General features: G+C 44.4%; 1 protein-coding gene across 1 annotated transcript in view; it reads left to right on the forward strand.

Moving 5' to 3' along the window:
* Positions 1-26,551, forward strand: part of LOC124612515 — a 59,927-nt gene that overhangs the window by 27,332 nt on the left and 6,044 nt on the right. Inside the window, exon 4 of the mRNA XM_047140768.1 lies at positions 14,711-14,899. Coding sequence (XP_046996724.1) covers positions 14,711-14,899 — 189 coding nt within the window. The remainder of the gene's footprint in view (positions 1-14,710; positions 14,900-26,551) is intronic.

The following is a 26,551-nucleotide window of genomic DNA, read 5'->3' on the forward strand; positions in this document are numbered from 1 at the left end:
CTCTGCAATGTTATGCCCAAATATTTAATCGACGTGACTGTCTCAAGCGCTACACTACTAATGGAGTATTCAAACATTACGAGATCCTTTTTCCTATTCATCTGCATTAATTTACATTTATCTATATTTAGAGTTAGCTGCCATTCTTTACACAAATCAAAAATCCTGTCCAAGTCATCTTGTACCCTCCTACAGACACTCAACGACGACACCTTCCCGTACACCACAGCATCATCAGCAAACAGCCGCACATTGCTATCCACCCTATCCAAAAGATCATTTATGTAGATAGAAAACAACAGCGGACCTACCACACTTTCCTGGGGCACTCGAGATGATACCGTCACCTCCTATGAACACTCACCATCGAGGACAACATACTGGGTTCTATTACTTATTGTTGTAGCTCTCACAAAACCGAAGATTTTCTTCGAACAGTGTTGCACTCTACCTTACACCAGACGTTTCATATTTGCGTAAGTACTACGTACAGTTGTAAAGCTATAGTAGCCTACCGTAGACTGTCGTAAGTAAGCGAAGACTATGGTAGTTTTCCTGGTGGCATTGGTCAGTTAAGATCGTACCTGTAAATTAAGTGTGTTGCATGCCTATCGGACGTTACCTCATTTCCATCGCTCTGTTTACGTATACGATTACTGTCTTACTTGGTTCCCCTAGAAACTGAAGAGCAATGAACTGTCTAGAAATTGAAGGAAATTTGTAAGATTTCAGATCTGCAGAATTCTGAAAGAATGCGGTGCGAAAATATTGGACGTTTGCCACGAATTGATTTGCCAGAGGGCGCATTGACATCTATACGAAATTTTATCCACCTCTCCTAGAAAGGTTAGAACGCACCTTTGGCGAAACTAGCATTGCTTGTAGTTCCAAATAAAAATAGATGTTTCACGAGTGATAAATTACGCACTGACTGGATCTTTCTCCAGCGCTAAACAAAGTTATTCTACGATAATGATGCAATCCGAAGAAATGAGTTAATATTTGTGCCACGGCTGGGACTGGAACGTGGGCTTCCTTGCTTACGAGGCAGGAATGCTAACCATTACACGACCACAGGACTATGGCTACCATTGCTGCACGCTCTCCCCATGTCCAATACCCCCCCCCCTTTACTTCATATTCCATCATTATCGTAGATAAAGATGTCTCAAACGTCTGGATCAAAATGGTTCAAATGGCTCTGAGCACTATGGGACTTAACATCTTAGGTCATCAGTCCCCTAGAGCTTAGAACTACTCAAAACCTAACTAACCTAAGGACATCACACACATCCATGCCCGAGGCAGGATTCGAAACTGCGACCGTAGCAAAACGTCTGGAGGAAAATCTAATTATAATATCTACGCAGCTACTCTAATATTCAAGACATGAGGGAAATAAAGACATTATCTGCCACTGGGCACTGATTTATATCAATGGGGCAAGTTGAAAAATTGTGCCAGACCAGGTGTGTAATACAGGTCTTCTGTTCACTAAGCAGTTGTGTTGACCACTACTCCGTTCAGGCACAGTGGTGACCACACCCGCACAGACTGCCATTAGCACGCCTCCCGTCAGACCCAAGTCCTCAACTTATACCACACACTACTGACTTGGTGCCCTTGCTCATTAACCTCATTACTCGCGGCAGCTCGCCGATTCCCGTAAGAGTTCGAGCTTGGTGTGCATCTGCACTGTTCTTTCGAACAGACGCTACATGCTTATTTACCTTATTTCCTGGTGAATAAAAGTCGAGAAACTCAACTTGAAGAGAAGGGTGACTGCCCTAGCCGGTATTTACACTGGTTTCTCTCACAGTTAGATTGACAGCAGTGTGTACAGCGGCTCGCGTGAAAGCTGCACAGAGCGGAGGCCGTTGCCAACAGCGCGTGAAAATGCATTGGGCCTCGCAGACTAGCATTAACAGCTGGCACGTTGCGAAACTTGACAGCGTTTCCCAACAAGCCGCCGGTGCAATGAAGACTGCACTACACTTACCTCTAAATGTTTTAATTATCCCAGAGGATATGCTGAACTGAGAGGCTGTTCTTGTAATTCCGGTAAGATCATGTTCCCACCTCACTGTGATCTATATTTATTAATTCATTTATTTTGTTGCCTTTCTACTTCCCGTAAGCTCCTATTCTCTGGCCGGGTCAGTCGGTCCGACCGACCGCCGTGCCGTTGTTTGCCACATGGCATCAAGCTGGTGCGGTATGGAGTCAGCGTCTGGTGAGCACACGACTCTTCCAGCCGTTGTCGATTTAGCGCACCTTGGAGTCGCTCGTCTTCACTCAAGTAGCTCCTCAACTGGCATTACGAACCAGAGTGCATCCCGTTACAGTCGACCCACAAGGAAAAATCCCTGGCAGTACCGGGAAGTCCTCGACATGACAGACAGCTACGATGACCACACCGCTACGGACGCGGTCCCTGCTTCCCGTACATGTATTTAAATCATAGTCCTCCTCATATCTGTGCTACCTCAACAACAATGAAGTTCTGCCTATTGCTTCGAACAAGTACATTTGGGACCAGGAAACCTGGTGATAGCGATAGGACTCGTCCACAATTCACCTTTCAATGCGAGACATTTTTACCAATGATAGATGACTTGGTGGACACGTTCGTTGAAGAAGTCTGCTTTTTGGCTATTCAGGAAACGTTACACCTCGAAAAGCACCTCGTCTTCATCCTGGAAATGCCTACCACTCAATAGATTCTTCAGGAAGGAGTCATTGTGTGCCATGTTAGGCGGAAACGAGGGTGAGGCAAAAATTGATAGCGCAAAGAGGCAGCATGTGTGACCGTGTTCTGTACACAATGAGGTGAGGGATGCCGTGGAGCAGAATCACCCCGTTGTACAGCTTCCCGCTATGCTTTATCTCGACAGCCATCATGGAAAACCATTAACAGTGACGTGCACTGAGAGACATACCGTATCCTACGCAACTCCATCAACAGCAAATGGCCTGAGCTCGTCACGGATGGAGTAATTCTACTCCACGATAACGCGTGTCCACACGTCTCTAGGGTCACACAAAGTCTAATGGACAATTTCAAGTGGGAGCAGCTTGACAATCTGCCCTACAGCCCGGACAAGTCGCCCTGCGACCTCCGTGTGTGTGTGGTCCGCTGAAAAAATTTTCAAAGCGAAGCGCTTCAACTGGGACGACGAACTGAAGGACACAGTGAAAGACTGATTCCCGTCACAGCCACAGGAGTTCTTGGAACATGGAATGCTTCGGCTCGCGAAAAGTGAGATAGCTGCTCTCGGGCCTCTGGTGATTACTTTTGAATAAAAACTTCAATTATACCCACAGTTTGTTTCGAACCTTTCTTCTGAACACCCATCATGCTACGATGGCCATTTTCCCATTTGTAGGAAGGAATTATCAAAATATTTTCGTATTCGCACGAGAAAGTAGGTAACTGAAATTTTTTGCTGTCCAGAAGCTATCTAACATCAGATTCTGAAAACTGATCCATGTCTGATTTTCATTTCTCCCACAATCTCATCGATTGTGATACCCTGGTCTTCGAGCACGATGGGCTCTACTTCCCTTGAGATTTCCTGTTCTTCACAGAGGGCTGGTCCACCACTTCGTTCTTCCTCATTCAGACCCTCTGCACCACCAAAGCACTGCCTCGTATTATGGTGTATTGTTACTACACGCTTCTAGCAACTTCAGAAAACGAATAACCGCAAGGTATTCCATTTTACCAGTGAGCTGCGCCATTTTGCTTTGGTTACTCTGGTGGCGTGCTATGGTCCAGTGGTGCGGTGATTTCAATGCGTACCAGCACTGTAGATATGTATCTGCAAACATACATAGAATCAATCAGGTAACGCTGTTTATTGAGGTGAAAACTAAAATCTTATGACTGCCTGTCATGTATGGACGAACACCGAATCATGAATAAGAATATTTTGTTTAAGGAGCAGTGGATCTTGGCCCACATTTATATTAGGCAGATTCATCAAGCTGCCAGTGGAAACCAGACTCTGAGTTAGGAAGTTTAACAGTAATGTGTGCTACGAAAGTCTACAGAGAGGTGTGCTCCATTCTTCTCATCCAAACATATGTGATGTAATCTTATGTCATTCGAAATGCCATTGTAGCTCCCGTTTCTGGGGTTCCTGCCTTCCGAGTCACGTTTTGATGACATGTACTGACCAATTGGAAGTGGACTTCGGTCTTTCAGAGTAGTTTCACCTGCATTCGCCATAATCATTCGCTCCTTGACTACTAACCTTATGATAACAGTAAAAACATCGAAATTTTATTCGGCTTCAAAGCGAGATTTAGGTAAAGAACATTTTGATCCACGAGTCCGTCGCCAAAGACGTTGAGGTCAAATTAGTGATAACCATCAGTTTATTATGAAATGCACTCGCATACTGGAAACACGATTGTACAACGGCTATACAGCAGCAGCAGCACTCCGCCGTCAGGCCACAAGTGGCCCATCGGGACCATCCGATCGCCGTGTCATCCTCAGTTGAGGATGCGGATAGGAGGGGCATTTGGTCAGCACACCGCTCTCCCGGTCGTTACGATGGTTTTCTTTGACCGGAGCCGCTACTATTCTGTCGAGTAGCTCCTCATTTGGCATCATGAGGCTGAGTGCACCCCGAAAAATGGCAACAGCGCATGGCGGCTGGATGGTCACCCATCCAAGTGCCGGCCACACCCGACAGCGCTTAACTTCGGTGATCTCACGGTAGCCGGTGTATCCACTGCGGCAAGGCCGTTGCCACAATGGCTATACGATTTGCTAATAACATACGGAAACTTGTGCCGGGCCGGGACTCGAATCTCGATTTACAGGAGCGGTCGCCTTACCCGTTTTTTTAGCCGTACATTACTCACAGCCAGACAAAACTTCCATATGTCCTTGTGTCGACGTCCCTTAGTGCTTGCATAAAAATGGTATGATTCCTGCAAAGGAAGAGACATTGTTATGCTCGTAAGATTGCTTGCGTGGATGTCCGAAGCAACGTCGCATAAATCTACGTTGTGTTATTGTTGTTGTGGTCTTCAGTCCTGAGACTGTAAAACGCAGACACTGCCCTACTGTAACATCAGTACAGTTTCACTCCCTAAAGATAAATGAGAGGCAGTACTTCGTTTGAGAGACCGAGCGAGGTGGCGCAGAGTTTGACTCTGGACTCCCATTCGGCAGGTTGGTGTTTCAAACTGAACAACCAATTTCAAGTTTCCCGCGGTGTCCCTAAGCCGCTGAAGGAAAGTGCCTGGGCAGTACCCTTGAAATGGACACGAACGGTTTCCGTTTTTATTCTTCTCCAGCGCGCTATTCTAACGCTATCTTATCAATAGCTTTACACGGTGAGAGGCGTGACTGTAGTAGAATTACATTGCGTATTCGCAGAGAATACATAAAACCAGCTGATGTATTTGTTACAAACCCCTGTACGTTATGCTACATTCGATGTTCAAGAGTCTTGTGAGTCACCTGCATTTTGGAGTTGCTGCTTGTGCGTTCCTGAGTCCTGACAGGGAGTTCCTAGTAAGCTACAATGATCGAAAAGGATCAGAAATACAAAAAAAGAAGACGAATCTTCACTTAACAATATATTCTAAAGTTAAAGAACGCTACGGCCAATTTATTCAAATAATAGTTGGAAAGCAACGTAAGCAACCAACGACAAGAGGACATGCAGCCACTAATACACTCTTGCCTGAATCAGATAAACATAAAGAGCACAATATTGATTCCCAGCAATAAACGTTTTGTAACTGATTCTTCCATGTAGTACAGACAGCGCTCCCCCATATTTCGGGAGGAAGTATCATATTTTCTCAGCGAAGTTTCAGCAGAGCGCACATTTATCTGCAGAATGGAAAATTCATTCTGGAAACAATCTCTAAGGCTGTGGCTAAGCCATTTATTTGCAATATTGTTTAAGCCAAAATTACTAGTTCCGCAAAGTATGTAGGGGAACTTCTGTGAAGTTCGGAAAGTAGGGTGAAGGTAGTGGTAGAAGTAAAGCAGTGCCTGGATTGCTCAGTCATTAAGAATATTTCCCTCTAGAGGTAATCATCTTTCTCCTTATCCTAACTGCATACTTCTCTATCTGTCTAAGAGAGTGAATCAGACATTCCCTTCGATTATACTCTTGAATGAAAGCAAACACAATTACTTCCGTCTCGTAACCGACACCCATGACAATAATTAAAAATGCAGCAATATGCTTTCTCCTTCGCGTTCCATCATTTAACGGAAACCTCTTATCATTGTCTCAAATCGTTATGTAATATTAGCGATACCAACGTTACGTTGGAGACAATGCCTACACTATCTTTCCACAGCAAGAAGATTTTCAGCCAGAACGCAGTGACATGCATTTATAATTAATGCGTAACAAATCAGTTTCAGGTAAATGGTTGATGAATTCTTTTTCTTAAGCGGATCTCCATTGAGATAGTTCCCGTGCAAGAAAGGCAAGACGGACGCCACTACGCCTGTCAGAATCGTTTAAATATTCCAAAGTAAAAGTGCTTGTGTATTTCTCCCTCGGCTTGTGATAGTGTGCGCCCTAGACCTTGGCAGTACGGAATAAAGCCTGTCTCTTGTTCCTGTTCGTGCCAGGTAGTCAGGTTTCGGCGCGGCTCCGCGGTACAGCAGCGTTCGCTCACGAGAGTGCACCCGCCAGTGTAAACACGCGAGTCTTCTGTTTGCCCTTCGCTGTCGTTTACGCAGGCCGACATCCGCAGTGCGCATGCGCCCGCCGTGCCACTTTGCCCGCTGCCCTGTTTGCATGCGCTTTCGACTGCCCTGGTGAGCGAAGCGTTGTAAGTGCCAACTACGCACTAGCGCTATGTTTACCCGTCAAATACAGCTCCAGAGAGAATCATGACATTGCTGGCGTAGTCACTGCCTAAATGGAATACAATGCTCCTGATATACGATGGTATTTACATGATCTTGAAGTGGATTTCTGTCTTAGGAGAACTCACTACTTGTATCCGTCCTTGTTTGAACAATAAATATTTCACGAGTTTCTCCCTTCAGCAAAACACAATTTCTTATTTTTTCCTCTTCTCCCACGCGTGCTTCGTTCGGATTAGATAATTATCAGGGACTTTCTATTCATTTTACTGTCAAATACTAAATGAGAAAAAGGTTAATAAATTTCAAGCTGTGTGTGGAACAACTGGAATAACACAAATGAAATCCTACAAAGTTACGGTTGTACCTACTCTTGCATGTGGCTCCGAATCAAGGAATAAAAAAAAAATAAAATAAAAAATAAAAAAAACTGTGCCAGCAGAAATCAAGTTCATTACATGCGTAAAGGGCTGTAATAAAACGGATAAAATAAGGAATGAAACAATAAGATCTTAGTCTTTACAGTTAATGACAAGAGAGAAGAGTACAGAATGAAATGGAAGAATCATGTTGATAGAATGACAGAGAAGAGATTGCCAAAAATATTAATGAACTATCTGCCGACTGGAAAGAGAGAACAAGGAAACCTTGCAAGAGGTAGATGGATGATGGAAACTAGAACAGGTGACTATAGCACCTAATCCTTGGAACGGGATGATGATGATTATGACGATGATGATGATCATGATGAGTAAATATTGGATGAGAAACCATTTAAGCTGGAGTTGTGGTCATCATGCTTAAAACGTGTTTCAACAGAAATATCTACAACAGCATGTTTTGTTATTCATGTCGCTGCCCAAGTTCTGTATTACAGCTGACATTTCAATACCTCTCTCTCTCTCTCTCTCTCTCTCTCTCTCTCTCTCTCTCTCTCTCTCTCTAAAGAAAATAAAAGAAAACGACGTGTTTATTCCGTAGCTGGACTTATTAAGGCACGGTATAATATTAGTCCACTGTTCTCATCTACTCCCCAGACCCCATCATTGCATGCAATAGAGTGATGAACTATTCGCAGTTTACTCTATCTTTTGCTATATGTGTTGTCATGGATCATACATACATTTAGCCTAACGATTATACGAAGCCAGAAGAGGTCTTTTCATCTTTAAGCTGCGATTACACAAACCAAATGCGGAAAATTCTCGCTGCGATGAGCTGTCCACGTGGCGGTGCGGTCTGGAACATCATTTACGGCGACTGAAGGCAGAGGCTCCCTCCCTAGACAGTGAGGTAAAACGTGTTTTAGGCGGTAGTGCTAATCAAGATTTATCTGTCAGTTCTTCTTTGTGACTCTGTTACCACGCTGTGACTTTCAGATTACAGTTGCGACTTCCGCTGTGTTGCTACAGGCTTGATTTGTTACGACCCCACTTAAATGATTTCAGCATATCTTAGCGTCCGAGGAAGATTACTAAAGTGCTCGTTTCCGCTGTTACGAAACACCTCACAGAGTAAAGTCTCTGTCGTCATGCCACATGTATCTGTCTTTTTGTTAGTATATTACGTGAAGACACAACCTCTATTGGCGATCTCTTGGTAGTTTTGGGCCTTACGTTATTTGGTCACATTTGGAAAGTGTGTGCGATGGTCTTAAATAGCTGTAAGCCATTTCCTTCGTGATTTTCAATTGTTCTAATTCATGTTAATTTCTTTCGACCATCCTTTTTGGAAACATATCTCAGCCAAGAAGTGGTTGTCTATGTCTCAGAACATTCCTTGTTTTACCTATTTGCTGTGTATCTGTATTGATCTATTTTACAATTTTCAACTAATGAATCACTCTGTTCTTCACTGTGACTTTTCAAATATCAGACCACACTGTCACCCATCGATGGACTGATTTACAGCACTTTTTATGTTTTTAGTCTGATTATGGACAGTCAGCTCCCAGGGACCTTATCTTAACTTAGTATCGAGCTAATTGTTGCATTTTATTAATTCATTCGCTGCATTGATACTTTTAACTCTTGCAATAGTCAACAAAGGAAGTTAGTTAGCCAATGTAGTGGTTTTTTACTGTCGAAATCATTCAAATTTGAACCGGCGATAAAAACCAAAGGTTTTTACTGTTGCGCTGTGATGACTGTTGTCTGCCTGGAACGCATCTCCATTACATAAGCAATTTTGAACCCTATGTGAAGCGCCGTCGCCTGTCGGAACTTCATGAAACTATAGAGGCTATAGCGGGTATATTCCACGATGTCCTATAACAAGTTCCACTTTTTTTCAACGGAGTTTGGTGGAGGAAAATAACTGGGGTGCATTTCTTATCGAACGCCCTTCGCATGAGGTTCAAATGATTCAAATGGCTCTGAGCACTATGAGACTTAACTGCTGAGGTCATCAGTCCCCTAGAACTTAGAACTACTTAAACCTAACTAACCTAAGGACATCACACACATCCACGCCCGAGGCAGGATTCAAACCTGCAACCGTAGCGGTCGCGTGGTTCCAGACTGTGGCGCCTAGAACCGCTCGGCCACTCCGGCCGGCCTCGTATAAGGAATCAGTATCTAGCCATGCATCTTGAATCGATAGTTTTGTTCCATTGTTATCATGATATCGATATAACTCTAGTTACTCGTATCAGTACCAAATATGATATCGAATCTGGCACTGAAACGTCCTTAGACTATAGTGCGACACCGCTCCAAGTGTAGCTTTCTACTTTTCCTTGTCCAATGTCTGTTCATGATGGTGAAGTCCTTCCTTATCGCTCTAACTGGAAATAGTCGAGATGGTCACACGAACGACTGTTACTGAAACAGGAGTCTGAAGCGTTAAATGGTCCCAACAGTTTTCTTGGACTTCTCTCGATGGCCACCGCTGACTCATCTACGAGTAGTTCGGCTAAAATCGAGTCGGAGGAGCGGGCCGCAGCGTATGCTGAAGTCGCGTCGTGCGTGAAATACGCAGTATAAGCTAGAGGGCGCTACTGTTTTACGCTTTCGCAGGTAAAGCACGTGTTGGTATGTAACAGTTCGCGTCGCACTTTCCGAGAAATGAGCGCGACTGACTCAGGCATTGTTCTCCGGTGTGATACGGGTTAGCGCAGATAGCCTTGCCCTCGGTCAGGTGCAAGACTCGAGGCACGGCCGCTCTGCCGCTTTGTTTGTGCCAGGAACAAAGGCCTCCGTACAAGTAACAGCTCTGAGGCTTTTTTCCCGCAGACACAATGAAAGACACTCTAAAAGCGCTGCTCTTGAAAGCACGTCTTCCGGGCCTTTCTTGCTCCTTGCCCCACAGAAGCCATTCAGCGAGCACCGGCACGATCTCCGGCACTATCCTTTCCCTTTGCCTCTTGATAAAAGTCACGAAGCCCTCTTCCTTTCGGAACGACATCAATACTCGCTCACTGCACCAGAACACATTACATTGTTTCCCTCGAATACCAACCAAGGCCCCCTTCGTATAGTCTGTCAGGCGGTTTTTTGAACTTGTTACTGATCCAGGCTGCTTCAGGAGGAATAGCAAACATTTTAGGAGGTGGTACTGTAAACTGATGCGTAGAGACCATTCCATACAACATGCGCCCACTGGCTGCTGACGATATCTTCGTAGTTTCTTGTTTTATTTGATTTGTGATATATCTATGTTGATCTATATTATGATTTTCAACCGATGAATCATTCTCTTGTCATAATTAATTGTTTTTAATATCTTACCATCTTGTCACCAAACTGATGGACTGATTTACAGTATTTTTGATGTTTCTAGTCTACATGTAGTCAGTGAACGCCCAGGGACCTTAACTTAGCATCGAACGAATTGTTGCATTATTAATAGTCGCATTTTACTGGCGTTGAACCGACGATTAAACCAAACGTTTTTACTGTTGTGCTGCGATAATTGTTGTATTTTCGAACGCTCGGCCTCTTTCTGTTCAATTACCTTCAGTCAAGTAGATGTCTGTCGTCATCTCAAGTCACACAAAGAAAAAAAATTTCGTATAGGTAATTTTAAAATATGCCTCGGAGGTTCAGTTGTATAACTTATTCACTGGAGATCCAAAATTTACAGAATAATAACGTGTAACGTCACCTGTTTCTCATGGATATGAAGCATCTTGGCATGTGATGCACTTAATCGGTCGGCGCAAATCTCAGGACGTAATGTTCCATGTCGTGCCATACATGTCCATAGGTTCATGATTGACTGTAGGGAGTAGATTTTGAATTTCTGATTTTATCTCATGATTATTCCAGTGGTGTCTCATCTAGCGATATTATTAGCCAAATAATTTCCTTACATTGTTCTGAATGTTCTGCAGACGAAACTAACGGTGTCTAGAAGATGAAATGCGGTACTACCCGCCTATAATATACTAAAACACAATTTCTGTTTGTAGTGTCGCTAGGGAGCTGTCTTGGACCTATGTAGCTAAGGAGCATGTTTGATTTTTAAGTGGAGATAATTTTCATTTCACACGTTGGTACTCCAGTTACGAGGATAAATGAGTAGATCAATAAATAAATCGCAAAGGTCAGGATACCACACATTGTTTTAAATGTCCTGCCTGTGAGTATCTAGAAGGTGACAGCACATGTAGCGTGGGAGAGAGCCGATACACAGTATCACGCTGCAAACGCTTGATGACTTGCAGCCAGACCAAGATGGCAGGTGTGCTATGAATTTGTACCCGACTATAACAACGTTATTTTTGTGAGCCGAGGGATTGTCCGCAGATCACGTCCATAGTGAAATACGTCCTGTATATTGTTAGAAGCATATTTTACGGAAATTATTGTTCAACCGGATACAATAATTCAGTAAAGAACATGAAAAAGTCATAAACAAGGAAGGTCCTGGCCGCCCTGGTTATACTGATAGTTTCCCCCATCTAGGGATATTTAGCTACCCGCAGAACACATCGGTCTTGTGGGTTGCAGCAATGTAAGGAACCAAACGAACTTGTGCTGAGAGGTCAATCGTTAGATGCGAACGCAGCCAGAATAATTCCACACTGTGGCTTTTATCGCCTTGTCCAACAATGGGAAATGTGTTTAAGCTCACAAGGGGAGTATCTTGAAAAGGAAAATAAATTTCAGATTGTTAAGTGCGACTCTGATGTCTCTATCGCAGTACAATTCATTTATCAACTCTCCCTCGTACTAAACGTTTCTATCATTATCGTTTATTTATCAGTTGTCATTCTTCTTACAATTCCTTCAAGAAGAAATGCCATGCTTGCTCGAAGAGTTCCACTTACTACGCGATTGGAAAAGTATTTTCAACATGTCTGTTGAAAACTTTGTGCAGTTGTCTGGAATTTAAAAAACAAATAAGGCCAATTAGTTAATAAATTAAAAATTTTACGAAATTACGTCTTTGCTTCTCTGGATGTTCTGGAAAACTACTGTAGATACACGTCTGGGACATGTTTTATTAGATTCACCAGATCAATAACAACAAAATAATGGGAATCTTACTTTACTTTAACCTCGTACAGTTTTGCGATGGCTTCATATTAGTGAAGTTGGTAAATTTCAGGCAAAAACTTTTATTAGCTTTATTAGCTGTAACTCTGTAACCAAATATTTGCAGACCTATGTTTATATGAACTTTCTCCTTTAGTTTTACTTGTAGAATAACATATTAAAATATTTGCAAATCTTAGTGAATCACACTGTATGTCCAGAAACCAATTCCTGTTAAGATAAGAGCGGTTCTACTAGTGCTGACTGATGTATACCTCCAGGTGAGACAGGATTCACAAGATACAGCATAGTAAATAACCACAATACGCATGTATGTCCAGATATAAATCCTCGAGCTATAATGGAGGTGAGGCATCAAGCTCGCTTTAGTGTCAATGGGTGGGGAGCAATTGCCGGTGACAGACTCATAGGATCATACACTTCATCAAACAGATTAATAGGTGCTGTGTATCAGCCATTTCTGCGTGATGAGTAACCAGCGCTACTGGAGAACGTTAACCTCGCAGAAAGATAGCGACTGTGCTTTATGCACGACGGGGCAGAGGCACGTTTGTACGGATGCTGCGACAGTACCTCACCGAAACGTTTCACTGGAGATGGATTGCTCGAGAAGGTCTGGCAGCATGCCTCTCCACTCACCGGACCCGAATCCGTTGCATTTCTTGCTATGAGGACATTTAGAAGCAAAGGTATATTCCAAACCCGTGGACAATGTGCAGACTTTGCAGGAGCGTGTGATGCAATCAATTTGGAGCCAGGTGTGTTTGAAAAAAGTGCGTGATTCACTGCGAAGAAGAGCTGAAGGATGTTTCGGTATGCGTAGAAATCTCATGCAGCACTACCTATACTATCCGCTCTACGTAACACATAGAAGGGGAAGAAATGATAGATTGGCTCATATCTCGGCATGTATTGGTAACCGTACATATCATTACAGTAACTTTTCTTCTACTGTTGACCAATACAACTTCCTGTAGGAATATGTGACACTTTATGAACAGCCTATACTGTTTAGTCAGTAGCTAGTTTAGTAGTTGTTGTGGGCTTCAGACCGAAGACTGGTTTGATGCTGTTCTCCATGCTACTCTATCATATGCAAGCGTTTTCATCTCCGAATAATTACTACAACTTAGATCCTTCTGAATCTGCTTAATATATTCATATCTAGGTCTCCCTCTACGATTTTTAACCCCCCCCCCCCCCTTCCCCACATTTCCCTCCAGCAGTAAATTGGTGGTTCCTGGATGTCTCAAAATGTATCCTATCGACCAGTCTCTTCTCCTAGTCTGATTGTGCCACAAATTTCCTGCCTCCCCAGTTCTGTTCACTACCTCCTTTAGTGACGTCATCTACCCATCATATTTCACAAGTTTCTATTCTCTTCTTGTCTAAACTGTTTATCGTCCATGTTTCACTTCCGTACATGGCCACCTCTCCCTCCACCCCCCCCCCCCCCCCCATACAAATACTTTCAGAAAACACTTCCTAACATTTAAGTCTACATTAAATGTCAAAAAACTTCTCTTCTTCGGAAACGCTTTCCTTGTCATTGCGAGTCTGCATTTTATATCCTCTCTATCTCGGTCAATATCAGCTTTTTGCTGCCCAAATAGCAAAACTCATTTGGCGATTTAAGTGCCTCGTTTCCTAATCTAATTCCCTCAGCATCACCTGAGTGAACTCGACTACTTTCCATTATCCCTGTTTTACTTTTGTTGGTGTTCATGTTACGTCCTTCTTCCAAGACACTGTCCATTCCATTCAACTGGTCTTCCAACTCCTTTGCTATATCTGACAGAATTACAATATCATGCTCAAACTTCAAAGTTTTTATTTCTTTTCCCTGAACTTTAACTCCCACTTCAAATTTTTCTTTGGATTCCATTTCTGCTTACTCAATGTACAGATTGAATAACTTTGGGTATAAGCTAGAACCTTGTGTCACTCCCTTCTCAGTCACTGCTTCACTTTCATGCCCCTCGACTCTTACAACTGCCGTCTTCTTTCTGTACCAGTTTTAAATAGTCTTTTTCTCCCTATATTTTACCCTTGCTACCTTCACAATTTCGAAGAGAGTATGCCAGTTAACGCTGTAAAAAGCTTTCTCTAAGTCTACAAACGTTATGAACGTAGGTTTGATTTTCATTGATCTATCTTCTAAGATAAGTAGTTTAGTTACGTCACTGGTTTTGTAGATTATTTTTGTTAAAACACTAGCACCCTAAGACGATCTCATTTTGACTGCTATCACACTAGGTGTACACGCGACGCTGCCCACTCTTTCGGTATGTTCCCTTGCTAAGACATTATTTCTACAATACGGAGTGTACGCTTAGTGTCGGGCTGTTCGCAGGATGAGGAGGAGCTGGAGGAGGAGAAGCCCGACAGACTGAGCCTGCTGCTGCCGCAGTCCAAGTTCGACTGCAACAACAAGAAGACCGGCTACTACGCCGACGAGGGGCTCAACTGCGAGGTCTTCCACTACTGCCAGGACAACGCGCGACACTCCTGGATCTGCCCCGAGGGCTTCCTCTTCCACCAGGTAAACGCACTACGAGGCGCCGCCTCTGCCCCATCAAGTGCTCTAAACCGGACGAGTTTCTTCTGTTAATTAGTTTTATAAGAGTGTGCACTGTTTGGTAACAGACCCTTTTTTTATCGGAAACGACAGCGCTTTCAAATATGTGGCCGACCTCGGACATCATTACTGATAAAATTCTCCTCTTTCACCAAACGTTTAATCTGCATCCGGGATACGCATCATTAACTGGGAAATCATTTCTCAAAGACTTGTTCATAAATGCTGTAAAGTTTATTATCTGTTTACCCAGAACTTTTTCCTGGTTATGTCTGTTTGGAGTGCACAGTTGTGTTTGGATACTAGGCTTGAAAATTCCATGCAGATCGTTATTCGCATTTTCCTGTCAAAATTATCCCCAAGTTTTTAATTTATTTAACTTTTATTAATGGTAGAGCATAAAATTTCGACCCATTTGTTTGATCCGTAATATGTGTGAAACTGTATATAGATCTCCCAGTTTCTCTGTCACGACTTCCTCCGCTTTCATTGGACTTTTTTTGCAAAGTTGCCTTCCTATGTACATACATACAGAGGGTAGATAAAAATGTGGGAACTGTCGTTTCTTGTTAACAATATCAGCTTATTCCCAAGAATAAGCAGCTTTCACTCAGTTAATACTCGGCAGAAATCCAACCTGCATTTGGATCGGACTTCCTTAACTCTTGTGCAGAAAGGTATGCAGTATACTGATGCACCCATTTTCAATAAACTACCACAAGAATTCAAAAATCGTAGCAGTAATCAACGCGGTTTCAAATCAAAACTGAATAGTTTCCTCAGGGGTCACTCCTTCTATTGTGTTCTGGAGTTCCTTGAAAAATTAAGCTGATTCTTATGTCATGTTGTTGACTGCGTTTACTGAAACTTATAGATTAGCTTTTCTCGGGTTCATAAACATTTTATTTTTAGCTGTTATTACTTCTACGTTCTAATTTCATGTACTCACATGTTCCATGACCTTGGAGATTTGCTCCTCAATTTGGTCCTACAGAACTTGTGTAAATAAAATAATACAAAACAGCGAGAAATACATGCTTGAACACAAATGCAGATGCTAGCTAAGCCTGCAGATGGCGCTGTTGTATCTGACCACGAACGGCGCCTGTACAATGCAGTCAACATGTCAGTCGTGGTCAGAACAGTGTCCTGCGTAGCTAGGTTGCATTACGTCGGAGCAAAATGAATTCGGACGTGGGCGAATTGTCGGTGCGCGTATGATGGGTGCTTCCGTAACCAAAGGAAGATTTATACCGCATACGGGGTAAGTGGAAGATCATCTAAGCCACAACGCGGACAAAATTGTGTGCTGAGCTATTGTGACAGGCAGTTACTGAAGAGGAACCTGACCAAAAATAAACAGGACGACAGCTGCAAAAGTCACTGTAGAACTGCGTGTCTCATTCTGGAACCCTGTCAACACCAAAACGCGGTAGCGTTCTCGCTTCCCACGCCCGGGTTCCCGGGTTCGATTCCCGGCGGGGTCAGGGATTTTCTCTGCCTCGTGATGGCTGGGTGTTGTGTGCTGTCCTTAGGTTAGTTAGGTTTAAGTAGTTCTAAGTTCTAGGGGACTTATGACCACAGCGGTTGAGTCCCATAGTGCTCAGAGCCATTTGAACCATTTGAACCAACACCAAAACAACACGAAGGGAGCTCCTTAAGCTGGGGACTACAGGGCGACTCGAAATTCCAGTCAAGTAAATGGACGTAACAGGAAAACGTTGTGCGGAAGCCATAAAACCTGCAAAAATGGTTCAAATGGCTCTGAGCACTATGGGACTTAACTTCTGAGGCCATCAGTCCCCTAGAACTTAGAACTACTTAAACCTAACTAACCTAAGGACATCATACACATCCATGCCCGAGGCAGGATTCGAACCTGCGATCGTAGCGGTCGCGCGGTTCCAGACTGTAGCGCCTAGAACAGCTCGGCCACCCCGACCGGCATAAAACCTGCACTGTCCAGTAATAGAAGAAAGTCATTTGGTCGGACGAGTCTTGTTTCACAATGTTTCCAACTTCTGGCCGAGTTTACGTCCCAAGAGTGAAACATGGCGAGGTTCGGTGATTATTTCGACAGCCATATGGCGGTATTTCATGGGCCCCATGCTTACCCTGCAGCGTCGCATTACTGCCAAGGACTATGTGACCGATTTGGCTAATCAAGTGCATCCCATGGTACAATATTTGTTCCCCAATTGTGATGTTGTGTTCCAAGACGACGGGGCCCCTGTTCACGCAGCTCACATTATCGATGCCTAGTTTTGTCAACACGGGGATGAATTGTCGCATTGCCCCCGGCCACGTTATTCACCAGATCTCAGTGTTATTGAGCCTTTATGGTCTATTTTTGAGAGAAGGATGCGAGATAACTATTCATCTCCATCGTCTTTAACTGAACTTGCGCTTCGTTTGCCGGAAGAAAAGATTGAGATTCCGAGACCTGTATGTATCCATTGCGAAACGACTGGAAGCTGTTTTGAATGCCAACAGTTTTCTTACACCGTATTAGGCATGGTAACGTGTTGTGTTTGTGTTGTTTCCACATTTTAGGCCACCCCTGCATATGCTATTACAGCTAAAAGAAATCTCATAGTCTCTTCAATGGCGGAAATACATTTCAGTGACCCCCTACGGTAGATACTGAATCGACATAAGTATTTTGTTCTGTTCAATTACCCTTGGTAAACAGTAATATCGATAATTTTCCAAGGAAAGGAAAAGGAAGAAAGACCTTTAGGTTGGTGGTATCTGTTCCTCTGAAGCCAAAACTGCACCTGTTCAATTTGGGATTGAATTTGTTGCTGTCGATACATTGTGGTATTGCATTGTAGTGAACAAGACTTAATTTTTTCTGATTTATATGCAATACTGATCCAACGATGTCACCTAATTTTACTTGTAGCTCCATAAGAACTGCGACCACCACTGAGAGCTCAAAAAAGGGGACTACGTTCCTAGGCAGATAGTGGCCTTAAATTTTCTGCACATTGAAATCTAAAGGTGAAGATTTTCTACATATTTTGCGTTTTTAAGCAAAATAGTTACTGTAAAGATGTCAGCCATGTTCACAAATGACGACAGTTAACTTTTATAGCTTGCCACAGATAAGCACACGCCAAAAACAAACGTCTTCAATGTGTGCAACGTCTTCATCTCAGAATAGCACAACCAGCGCCCTCAATTATTTGTCGAACGTGTGTGAATCGTTTTGGTTTCTATGGCTGCCTCTACCATCACGGAAATCATTTCCTGTATCTTAACACATAGCCTGGTATTTTGTTCATTCTTTTAGCGTTCACCATATATTCCATATACCGGGTGATCTAAAAGTCAGTATAAATTTGAAAACTGAATAAATCACGGAATAATGTAGATAGAGAGGTACGAATTGACACACATGCTTGGAATGACATGGGGTTTTATTAGAACCAAAAAATATAAACGTTCAAAAACTGTCCGACAGATAGCGCTCCATCTGCTCAGAATAGCAATAATTAGCATAACAAAGTAAGAAAGCAAAGATGATGTTCTTTACAGGAAATGCTCAATATGTCCACCAGCATTCCTCAACAAAAGCTGTAGTCGAGGAATAATGTTGTGAACAGCACTGTAAAGCATGTCCGGAGCTATGGTGAGGCATTGGCGTTGGATGTTGTCTTTCAGCATCCCTAGAGATGTCGGTCGATCACGATACACTTGCTACTTCAGGTAACTCCAAAGCCAGCAATCGTACGGACTGAGGTCTGGGGACCTGGGAGGCCAAGCATGACGAAAGTGGCGGCTGAGCACACGATCATCACCAAACGACGCGCGCAAGGGATCTTTCACCCATCTAACAATATGGGGTGGAGCGCCATCCTGCATAAACATCGAACGTTCCAGAAGGTGTTTATCAGCCAGGCTGGAGATGATGCGATTCTGTAACATATCGGCGTATCTCTCACCCGTCACAGTAGCAGTTTTGCTGTCCAGCGCCATCTGTCGGACATTTTGTGCCTTTGTTTTTTTTTTTTGTTCTAATAAAACCCCATGTCATGTCAAGCATGTGGGTCAATTTTTACCTATCTACATTATTCCGTGGTTTATTAAGTTTTCAAATTTATACTAACTTTTTGATCACCCGATATTTGCAATATATCTAATTGATAATATTCCTCAATTTCCATAAAAATACTTCTGGTTTGTAGACCACGTCATGGTATAAAATGAAGTACCAACGTTTCGCTTATACATAGCCTCTGACGAAAGAAACTCACGACAGTGGTCGAAACGCTGATATATCGTTTTACACCACGTCTTTCTCAAATGATAATGTCGGACTTGTTCGTAATTTAAATAGCTTGTCACTGCGAACAAATTGTGGAAGCCTAACTCAGGTCACGTCTGTGGTTGACGAGAGGCCCTTACGCAACACGTTGGAGTCGCGAGTCGCGGCAGGTGGGGACTGCACGCTCTGGTTCCCGTGAAAGTGAGTGCGAGGCGACACCGCGGGGACCGTCCGGTTAATTCCGAACGAAAGTTGCTGCATGACTGTCCCCTGCCTTCGTTTCCATTTTACGCCGCACAAGTTTTTCGATCAGACGGTAGAAAGTTTGTTAGAAAGTTTATCCAACAAGCGGCAGTAGGCCCGGCTACTGATTGAGCCACTACAAACAGAGCTCTTAGAACGCAGCACGGGGTGTGCAGCACGCTCTTGCATATTCTTGTGCGGAGTACCTTTGTTTTATCACGCTATTTGTCGTGATTCACGATGCACGGTTCTATGGGAGACAGTTTGTCGATCAATATATCTTCTGTTACCCAAGCATTTCTACTAGCCCTCGTCTTTTTACCTACTTGATCCTCCGCTGCCTTCACTACTTCATCCCTCAGAGCTACCCATTCTTCTTCTACTGTATTCCTTTCCCCCATTCCTGTCAATTGTTCTCTTATGCTCTCCCTGAAACTGTGTACAACCTCTGGTTCTTTCAGTTTATCCAGGTCCCATCTCCTTAAATTCCCACCTTTTTGCAGTTTCTTCAGTTTTAATCTACAGTTCATAACCAATAGACTGTGGTCAGAGTCCACATCTGCCCCCTGGAAATGTCTTACAATTTAAAACCTGGTTCCTAAATCTCTGTCTTACCATTATATAATCTGTCTGGAACCTTCCAGTATCTCCAGGCCTCGTCCATGTATACAACCTTCTTTCATGATTCTTGAACCAAGTGTTAGCTCTGATTAAATTATGCTCTGTACAAAATTCTACCAGGCGACTTCTTCTTTCATACCTTACCCCCATTCCATATTCACCTACTAAGTTTCCTTCTCCTCCTTTTCCTACCGTCGAATTCCAGTCACCCATGACTATTAAATTTTCATCTCCCTTCACTATCTGAAGAATTTCTTTTATCTCATCATACATTGCATTGATCTCTTCGTCATTAGCGGAGATAGTTGGCATATAAACTTGTACTACTGTGGTAGGCGTGGGCTTCGTATCTATCTTGGCCATAATAATGCGTTAATTATGCTGTTTGTAGTAGCTTACCCGCACTCCTATTTTTTATTCATTGTTAAACCTACTCCTGCATTACCCCTATTTGATTTTGTATTTATAACCCTATATTCACCTGACCAGAAGTCTTGTTCCTCCTGCCACCGAGCGAGGTGGCGCAGTGGTTAGCACACTGGACTCGCATTCGGGAGGACGACGGTTCAATCCCACCTCCGGCGATCCCGATTTAGGTTTTCCGTGATTTCCCTAAATCGCTCCAGGCAAATGCCGGGATGGTTCCTTCTAAAGGGCACGGCCGACTTCCTTCCCTAATCCGATGAGACCGATGACCTCGCTGTTTGGTTTCGTGCCCCAAACAACAACCAACCTCCTGCCACCGAACTTCACTAATTCCCACTATATCTAACTTTAACCTATCCATTTCCCTTTTTAAATTTTCTGACCTACCTACCCGATTAAGGGATCTGACATTCCACGCTCCGATCCATAGAACACCAGTTTTCTTTCTCCTGATAACGACGTCCTCCTGAGTAATCCCCACCCGGAGATCCGAATGGAGGACTACGTTACCTCCGGAATATTTTACCCAAGAGGACGCCATCATTATTTAATCATACAGTAAAGCTGTAGTTTCCCCCTGCTTTCAGCCGTTCGCAGTACCAGCACAGCAAGTCCGTTTTGGTTAGTGTTACAAGGCCAGATCAGTCAGTCATGCAGATTGTTGCCCCTGCAGCTACTGAAAAGGCTACTGCCCCTCTTCAGGAACCACACATTTGTCTGACCTCTCAACAGATTCTCTTCCGTTGTGGTTGCACCTGCAGTACGGCTATCTGTGTCGCTGAGGCACGCAAGCCTCCCCACCACCGCAAGGTCCATGGTTCATGGGATGGATGTTGGTATAAAATGTTATTGGTTCTTTCGTATGAATACTGCAAGGTTATTAATCAAATAATCATAAAACAACATAGAGCAAACTTATTATCCTAGGGGGAAATCGACACAGCTCTGTCCCCAGTCAATAAACAGACTTATAATGAAACAAGATGAGTAATACTCGTTACCTCCACTGAATACCAAGAGCTTAGGTGTGCAACAAGCTACATTTATTATTAATGGGCCATCTAACAATGGAAAAGTTGTAGGACACTTAAAGGAACTTGTAATTGAAATTCAGGTTGAGTATAACGGACATTATTTCCTCTAAATGTTGGACCAATACACAAGTAGCTAACAGAGAGCAAATTTTCTAAAAATTTGAATTGAGTTCACGCAAAAATGGCACTAACACTGTGGGAAGGTACCAAATTTTATGGAAGACTGTGTGGAGAAAACATAACAAGTTATCTTTATTAGGCCAGGTCACGATTTCAATGTTTACGAGTCAAAACCACAAATTATAATGAAATGGGCAAGTTGGTGCCAGAACAAGTAAGAAGTGAGCTGCTTGGAGTACAGATCGTGCTACTGCAGACTGTGAAACTTATATTTCCCTAAAATCAGCAAAGTGTGTGCCCATCAGCACCAGACAGTGGCTGGGATACCAACTACCACGAAACGTCGTTGTCCATCCTCAACTTCCAACTTTCAAAAAACTGTACATGGGCGACAGGTTAGTGCTGTTGCCAATGTGTCCAACCAGTATATTGCTTATTTCTTCAAAGTACAGGGGAACGAAACAGAAAATTCTCACTCTCGAAGTACAAAACGCATATTAACACACACAAGTTTGGTACTGATCTAGAGCAGTGTCTCCTTGATTGGTCGGCCTCTTCGCGCCAAGCACTGATGTGGCCCGACTTAATTCGATTGGGTGGCTTAAAGTCAGGAGCGAAAGCAAGTGTGTTTCTCACGCCGGCCGGCCGGTGCCGCAGCGTCTCGAGCTTCCATGTTCACGCAGAAAACGAAAAGATGTCCAATTCAATTGTTCTTTGGGGATGGCAGTGGTGGCAAGGCATCCGTCGCCCTGACCTAGGCCAGGCAACAGCTCTCCCCACAAAAGCACGAAGGAAGCCACACCCTCATATCCATGAAAACTGCCCTTCTCCCTGGGGTGGCTTGCCTTTTGTAATGAAGTTCAGTGACTGCCTTCTGCCAATAACAGAATGCTGAGACCACACCAGGAGTGTGATTCAGAAAACGCAAAGCCGTCCTCCCAGCGCCACGTATCCAATACTCTCAATAAAATAACCACGAAACAGTGACAAAAAATATAGCTTAGCATATGTGCCAGTAATGTCAGGCCCTGTACCCCAGAGTAGATGGGCGTGGTGGCCGGTGGGCTGGGGGAGGGGGTAGGCGAGGGATGGTCAAAGCAAGTACGCTATCCCGACCCCCCCCCCCTTACACCACCACTTTCCCCTCCTTGCAGACGTCCGTGGAGATGATCGTACTATGCTATCTGGACCGTAATGGTACGAAAATACTGGAGGAATTTCTAGTTAGAATACCTCTGTAGCAACTTTGTCAATTTAAGAAAATACTAGCGCTATTTCGCCTTCGCATAGCTCCTGAATAGTTCACACGAGACTCCCATTACGGAAAACATTCTCTGAATCGAGGTTTAGGCGCTAGTATCCGTCAAAGTACAGATGTACGCTGATCAGCCAGAAAATTATTATCACCGAAGTACTATCGATATAAGCCCCTACAGGCAATAGCAGCGTCACCTGGCGAGGAATTACCGCTGCTCAGGCACAAACACGGTGCATGTTGTATCAGTGAGCGTGATGTCCGTGTGTGGGATGGGGAAGGCGCGCGATCTATCTGCGTTCGACCGAGGGCAGATTGTGATGGCGCAGAGGCTCGGCACGAGCAATTTGGAAACTGCACTACCTGTTGGGTGTTCGTGGAGCGCTGTGGTGAGTGTCTTCGACACGTGGCAAAACTAAGGTGAAACCACGTCCAGACGTCTTAGTGTTGGGCGGCCACTCCTTATTTCAGATGTTGGATGTCGTAGGCTGGGTAGACTGGTAAAACAGAACAGGCAGCGAACTGTGGCAGAACTAACATCAGGCTTTAATGCTGAGCAGAGTACAAATGTATCTGAACACAAAGTGCACCGAACCCTACTGACGATGGGTCTCCACTGCCGACGATCAATGTGTGTGCCAATGTGAATACTACAACAATGGCAATTACGACGGAAATGGGCACGTGACCATCAGCACTAGATGTTGGTACAATGGCAGAGAGTTGCAGAGTCTGATGAGTCCTTATATCTTCTTTATCACACTGATGGAAGTGTGGGAATATGTCGTCTTCCAGGAGAACAACTCCTTGATACCTGTACTATGGGATGGAGACATGCTAGCAGCAGCTCCATTACACTCTGGGGAACATTCACATGGCCATCGATGGGTCCAATGAATTTCGTGCAGGGTACCCTGACGCCAAGGAGTATCATACACTGGTTGCAGACTATGTGCAGCACATCATGACGATCATTTTTCCCTACGGCAGTGTCGTTTTCCAACAGGATAATGAACCATGCCACAAGGCCAGGAATGGGATGGAGTGATTCGAGGAACACAGTGGCGAATTCCAATTGATGTGCTGACTCCCCAACTTGCCAGATCTGAACCCAACTGAAAGCATATGGAATGTGCTTCAATTTGGCGTCAGCGCTCATCGCTCCCTCCCCGGAATTTATGGGGCTTAGGTGACTTGTGTGTGTAGATGAGATGCAACACCCTCCCGCAACCTATCAAGGACTCACTGCTTCCATGCGATGAAGCGTCGCTGCTGTTATCCGTACCAAAGATGGACATACCAGCTATTAGGTGGGTGGTCATAACGTCCTGGCTGATCAGTGTACGTTTAGGACTTTTACACGCTACAGAGGAAAGATATCAATTACTTCCGCATTTTAAACCGTGTAGCTTCTGTAAAATAATATGGCCCTGCAAGCAAAGCCGTAACCTGTGTGGAAATTAAGTAGCGGGCAGTCTAAATAGAGTTCTCCCGTCACTACTGTTCCAACAGCCGGTATCGAGGGCGGCTCTTGCAAAACGAGCTACCTGCGTCCTGACGTGGCGATTTCCATAATCGCCGGCGCAGAGAATGCGATGCGGCGCGGGGCGGGACGCGACGTTTTCCTGGCCGGAAGCGGCCATCCTGTGCAGGGGCAGCCAGCCCTTGGCTTTGGCAGATAAGCCGGCCGAGCCGCGCGCTGCCGTGTGCATATTCCGCAGGCGCACCGCTCTGACGCGTTGCCGCCAACTCCACTTCCGACCCCGTTTAGATTTTCCCAGAAACTCGCTACGGAGATCTGTCGGCGTATGAAGCTGGCGTGCACACAGGAGCGCTGAAAGAAATACAACAATCCTCTCTCTCGAAATAACTACCGAATTATGAAAACAGGGGCGCCCAGTATCGCCGGTACTTTTTCATATCTACATCAACTTCAGCTTCCACGTCTACACTCAGCAAGCCAACTTCTGGCGCGTGCCAGAGGGTGTTTGTGGTACCATCAGCATTTCGCCTTGTAACCCAATCAGCAACCTCCGGCACAGGGTGGTTCTAATTAAACTTTCCCTATTTAACATGTTATAACATGGAAACTAATTACCGTACGAGTACCAAACTTGGTAGCAATAATGTCCAGAGTTTGGAGAGCATATGCGTCACAGCGCCACCGTCCAGTTCCAACTATGGCCAACACGTGGCGTGTTCAGTCATCGTGAGTCATAGTCTCACACACCTGAACTGACACAGTGCGCTTGTTGACGTGTCAACATGAGCAGGGCATTATTGATGAAGCTCTATTATCAAAACAACACTAAGGCTGCAGCTGCATTTCTAGAACATCACCGGCTGAAAAGATTACGGAAGGGTCCTCTCTCTCCACCTGTTGTGCGGAGCATGATGAAGAAGTTCGAATCAACTAGAGAACTGGGCGTCGCTCCGGGAAGAGATCGACGACCGGTTGCACCACACGTGATTGATGAAATTGCTGTTGCTGTGGCAGACAATGCTGCGCCCGATTCCCAATCGTCAGGTAGTGCGCGCTCTGTGTCGCGACAGTTGAACATCCCGTGGTCCACTGTACGGAAGGTGCTTCGAACCATTCTCAAACCATATCCGTACAAGTACCATATCGCACAGTAGCTTGCGCCACAGGGCGCACACCGTCGTGTTGACTTCGCTCTCCACTTTCTCGCAAGGATTGAAGTTGGCGAGGGCTGGCCGTTGACCATCCTATGGACAGACGAAGCTCATTTTTTCCTGACGATGAGGTGAACACGCAGAACTGCCGAGTGTGAGGATCTCCACCTCCAGTCACTGTGCATGAAGTTCTAGGGAACTGATGACCTCAGAAGTTACGTCCCACAGTGATCAGAGCCATTTGAACCATAATAACCGTTCATCCTTGAATTCAGATTTTATGTTCTTTTATTGTCACGAAATAATGCAGAATATTTCCAGCTTGTGTGACGATTGATACGTCTTATATGTGAAAATAAAAAAATTCTTAAATTATTCAGTCAGAAGGTATGTGAGATAATAGGGAAAGCAATATATATATATATACATATATATATATATATATATATATATATATATATATATATATATATATATATATACTCCTGGAAATGGAAAAAAGAACACATTGACACCGGTGTGTCAGACCCACCATACTTGCTCCGGACACTGCGAGAGGGCTGTACAAGCAATGATCACACGCACGGCACAGCGGACACACCAGGAACCGCGGTGTTGGCCGTCGAATGGCGCTAGCTGCGCAGCATTTGTGCACCGCCGCCGTCAGTGTCAGCCAGTTTGCCGTGGCATACGGAGCTCCATCGCAGTCTTTAACACTGGTAGCATGCCGCGACAGCGTGGACGTGAACCGTATGTGCAGTTGACGGACTTTGAGCGAGGGCGTATAGTGGGCATGCGGGAGGCCGGGTGGACGTACCGCCGAATTGCTCAACACGTGGGGCGTGAGGTCTCCACAGTACATCGATGTTGTCGCCAGTGGTCGGCGGAAGGTGCACGTGCCCGTCGACCTGGGACCGGACCGCAGCGACGCACGGATGCACGTCAAGACCGTAGGATCCTACGCAGTGCCGTAGGGACCGCACCGCCACTTCCCGGCAAATTAGGGACACTGT

The sequence above is a fragment of the Schistocerca americana genome, chromosome 4 (genome assembly GCF_021461395.2).
Source record: "Schistocerca americana isolate TAMUIC-IGC-003095 chromosome 4, iqSchAmer2.1, whole genome shotgun sequence".
Classification (NCBI taxonomy): Eukaryota; Metazoa; Arthropoda; class Insecta; order Orthoptera; family Acrididae; genus Schistocerca; species Schistocerca americana.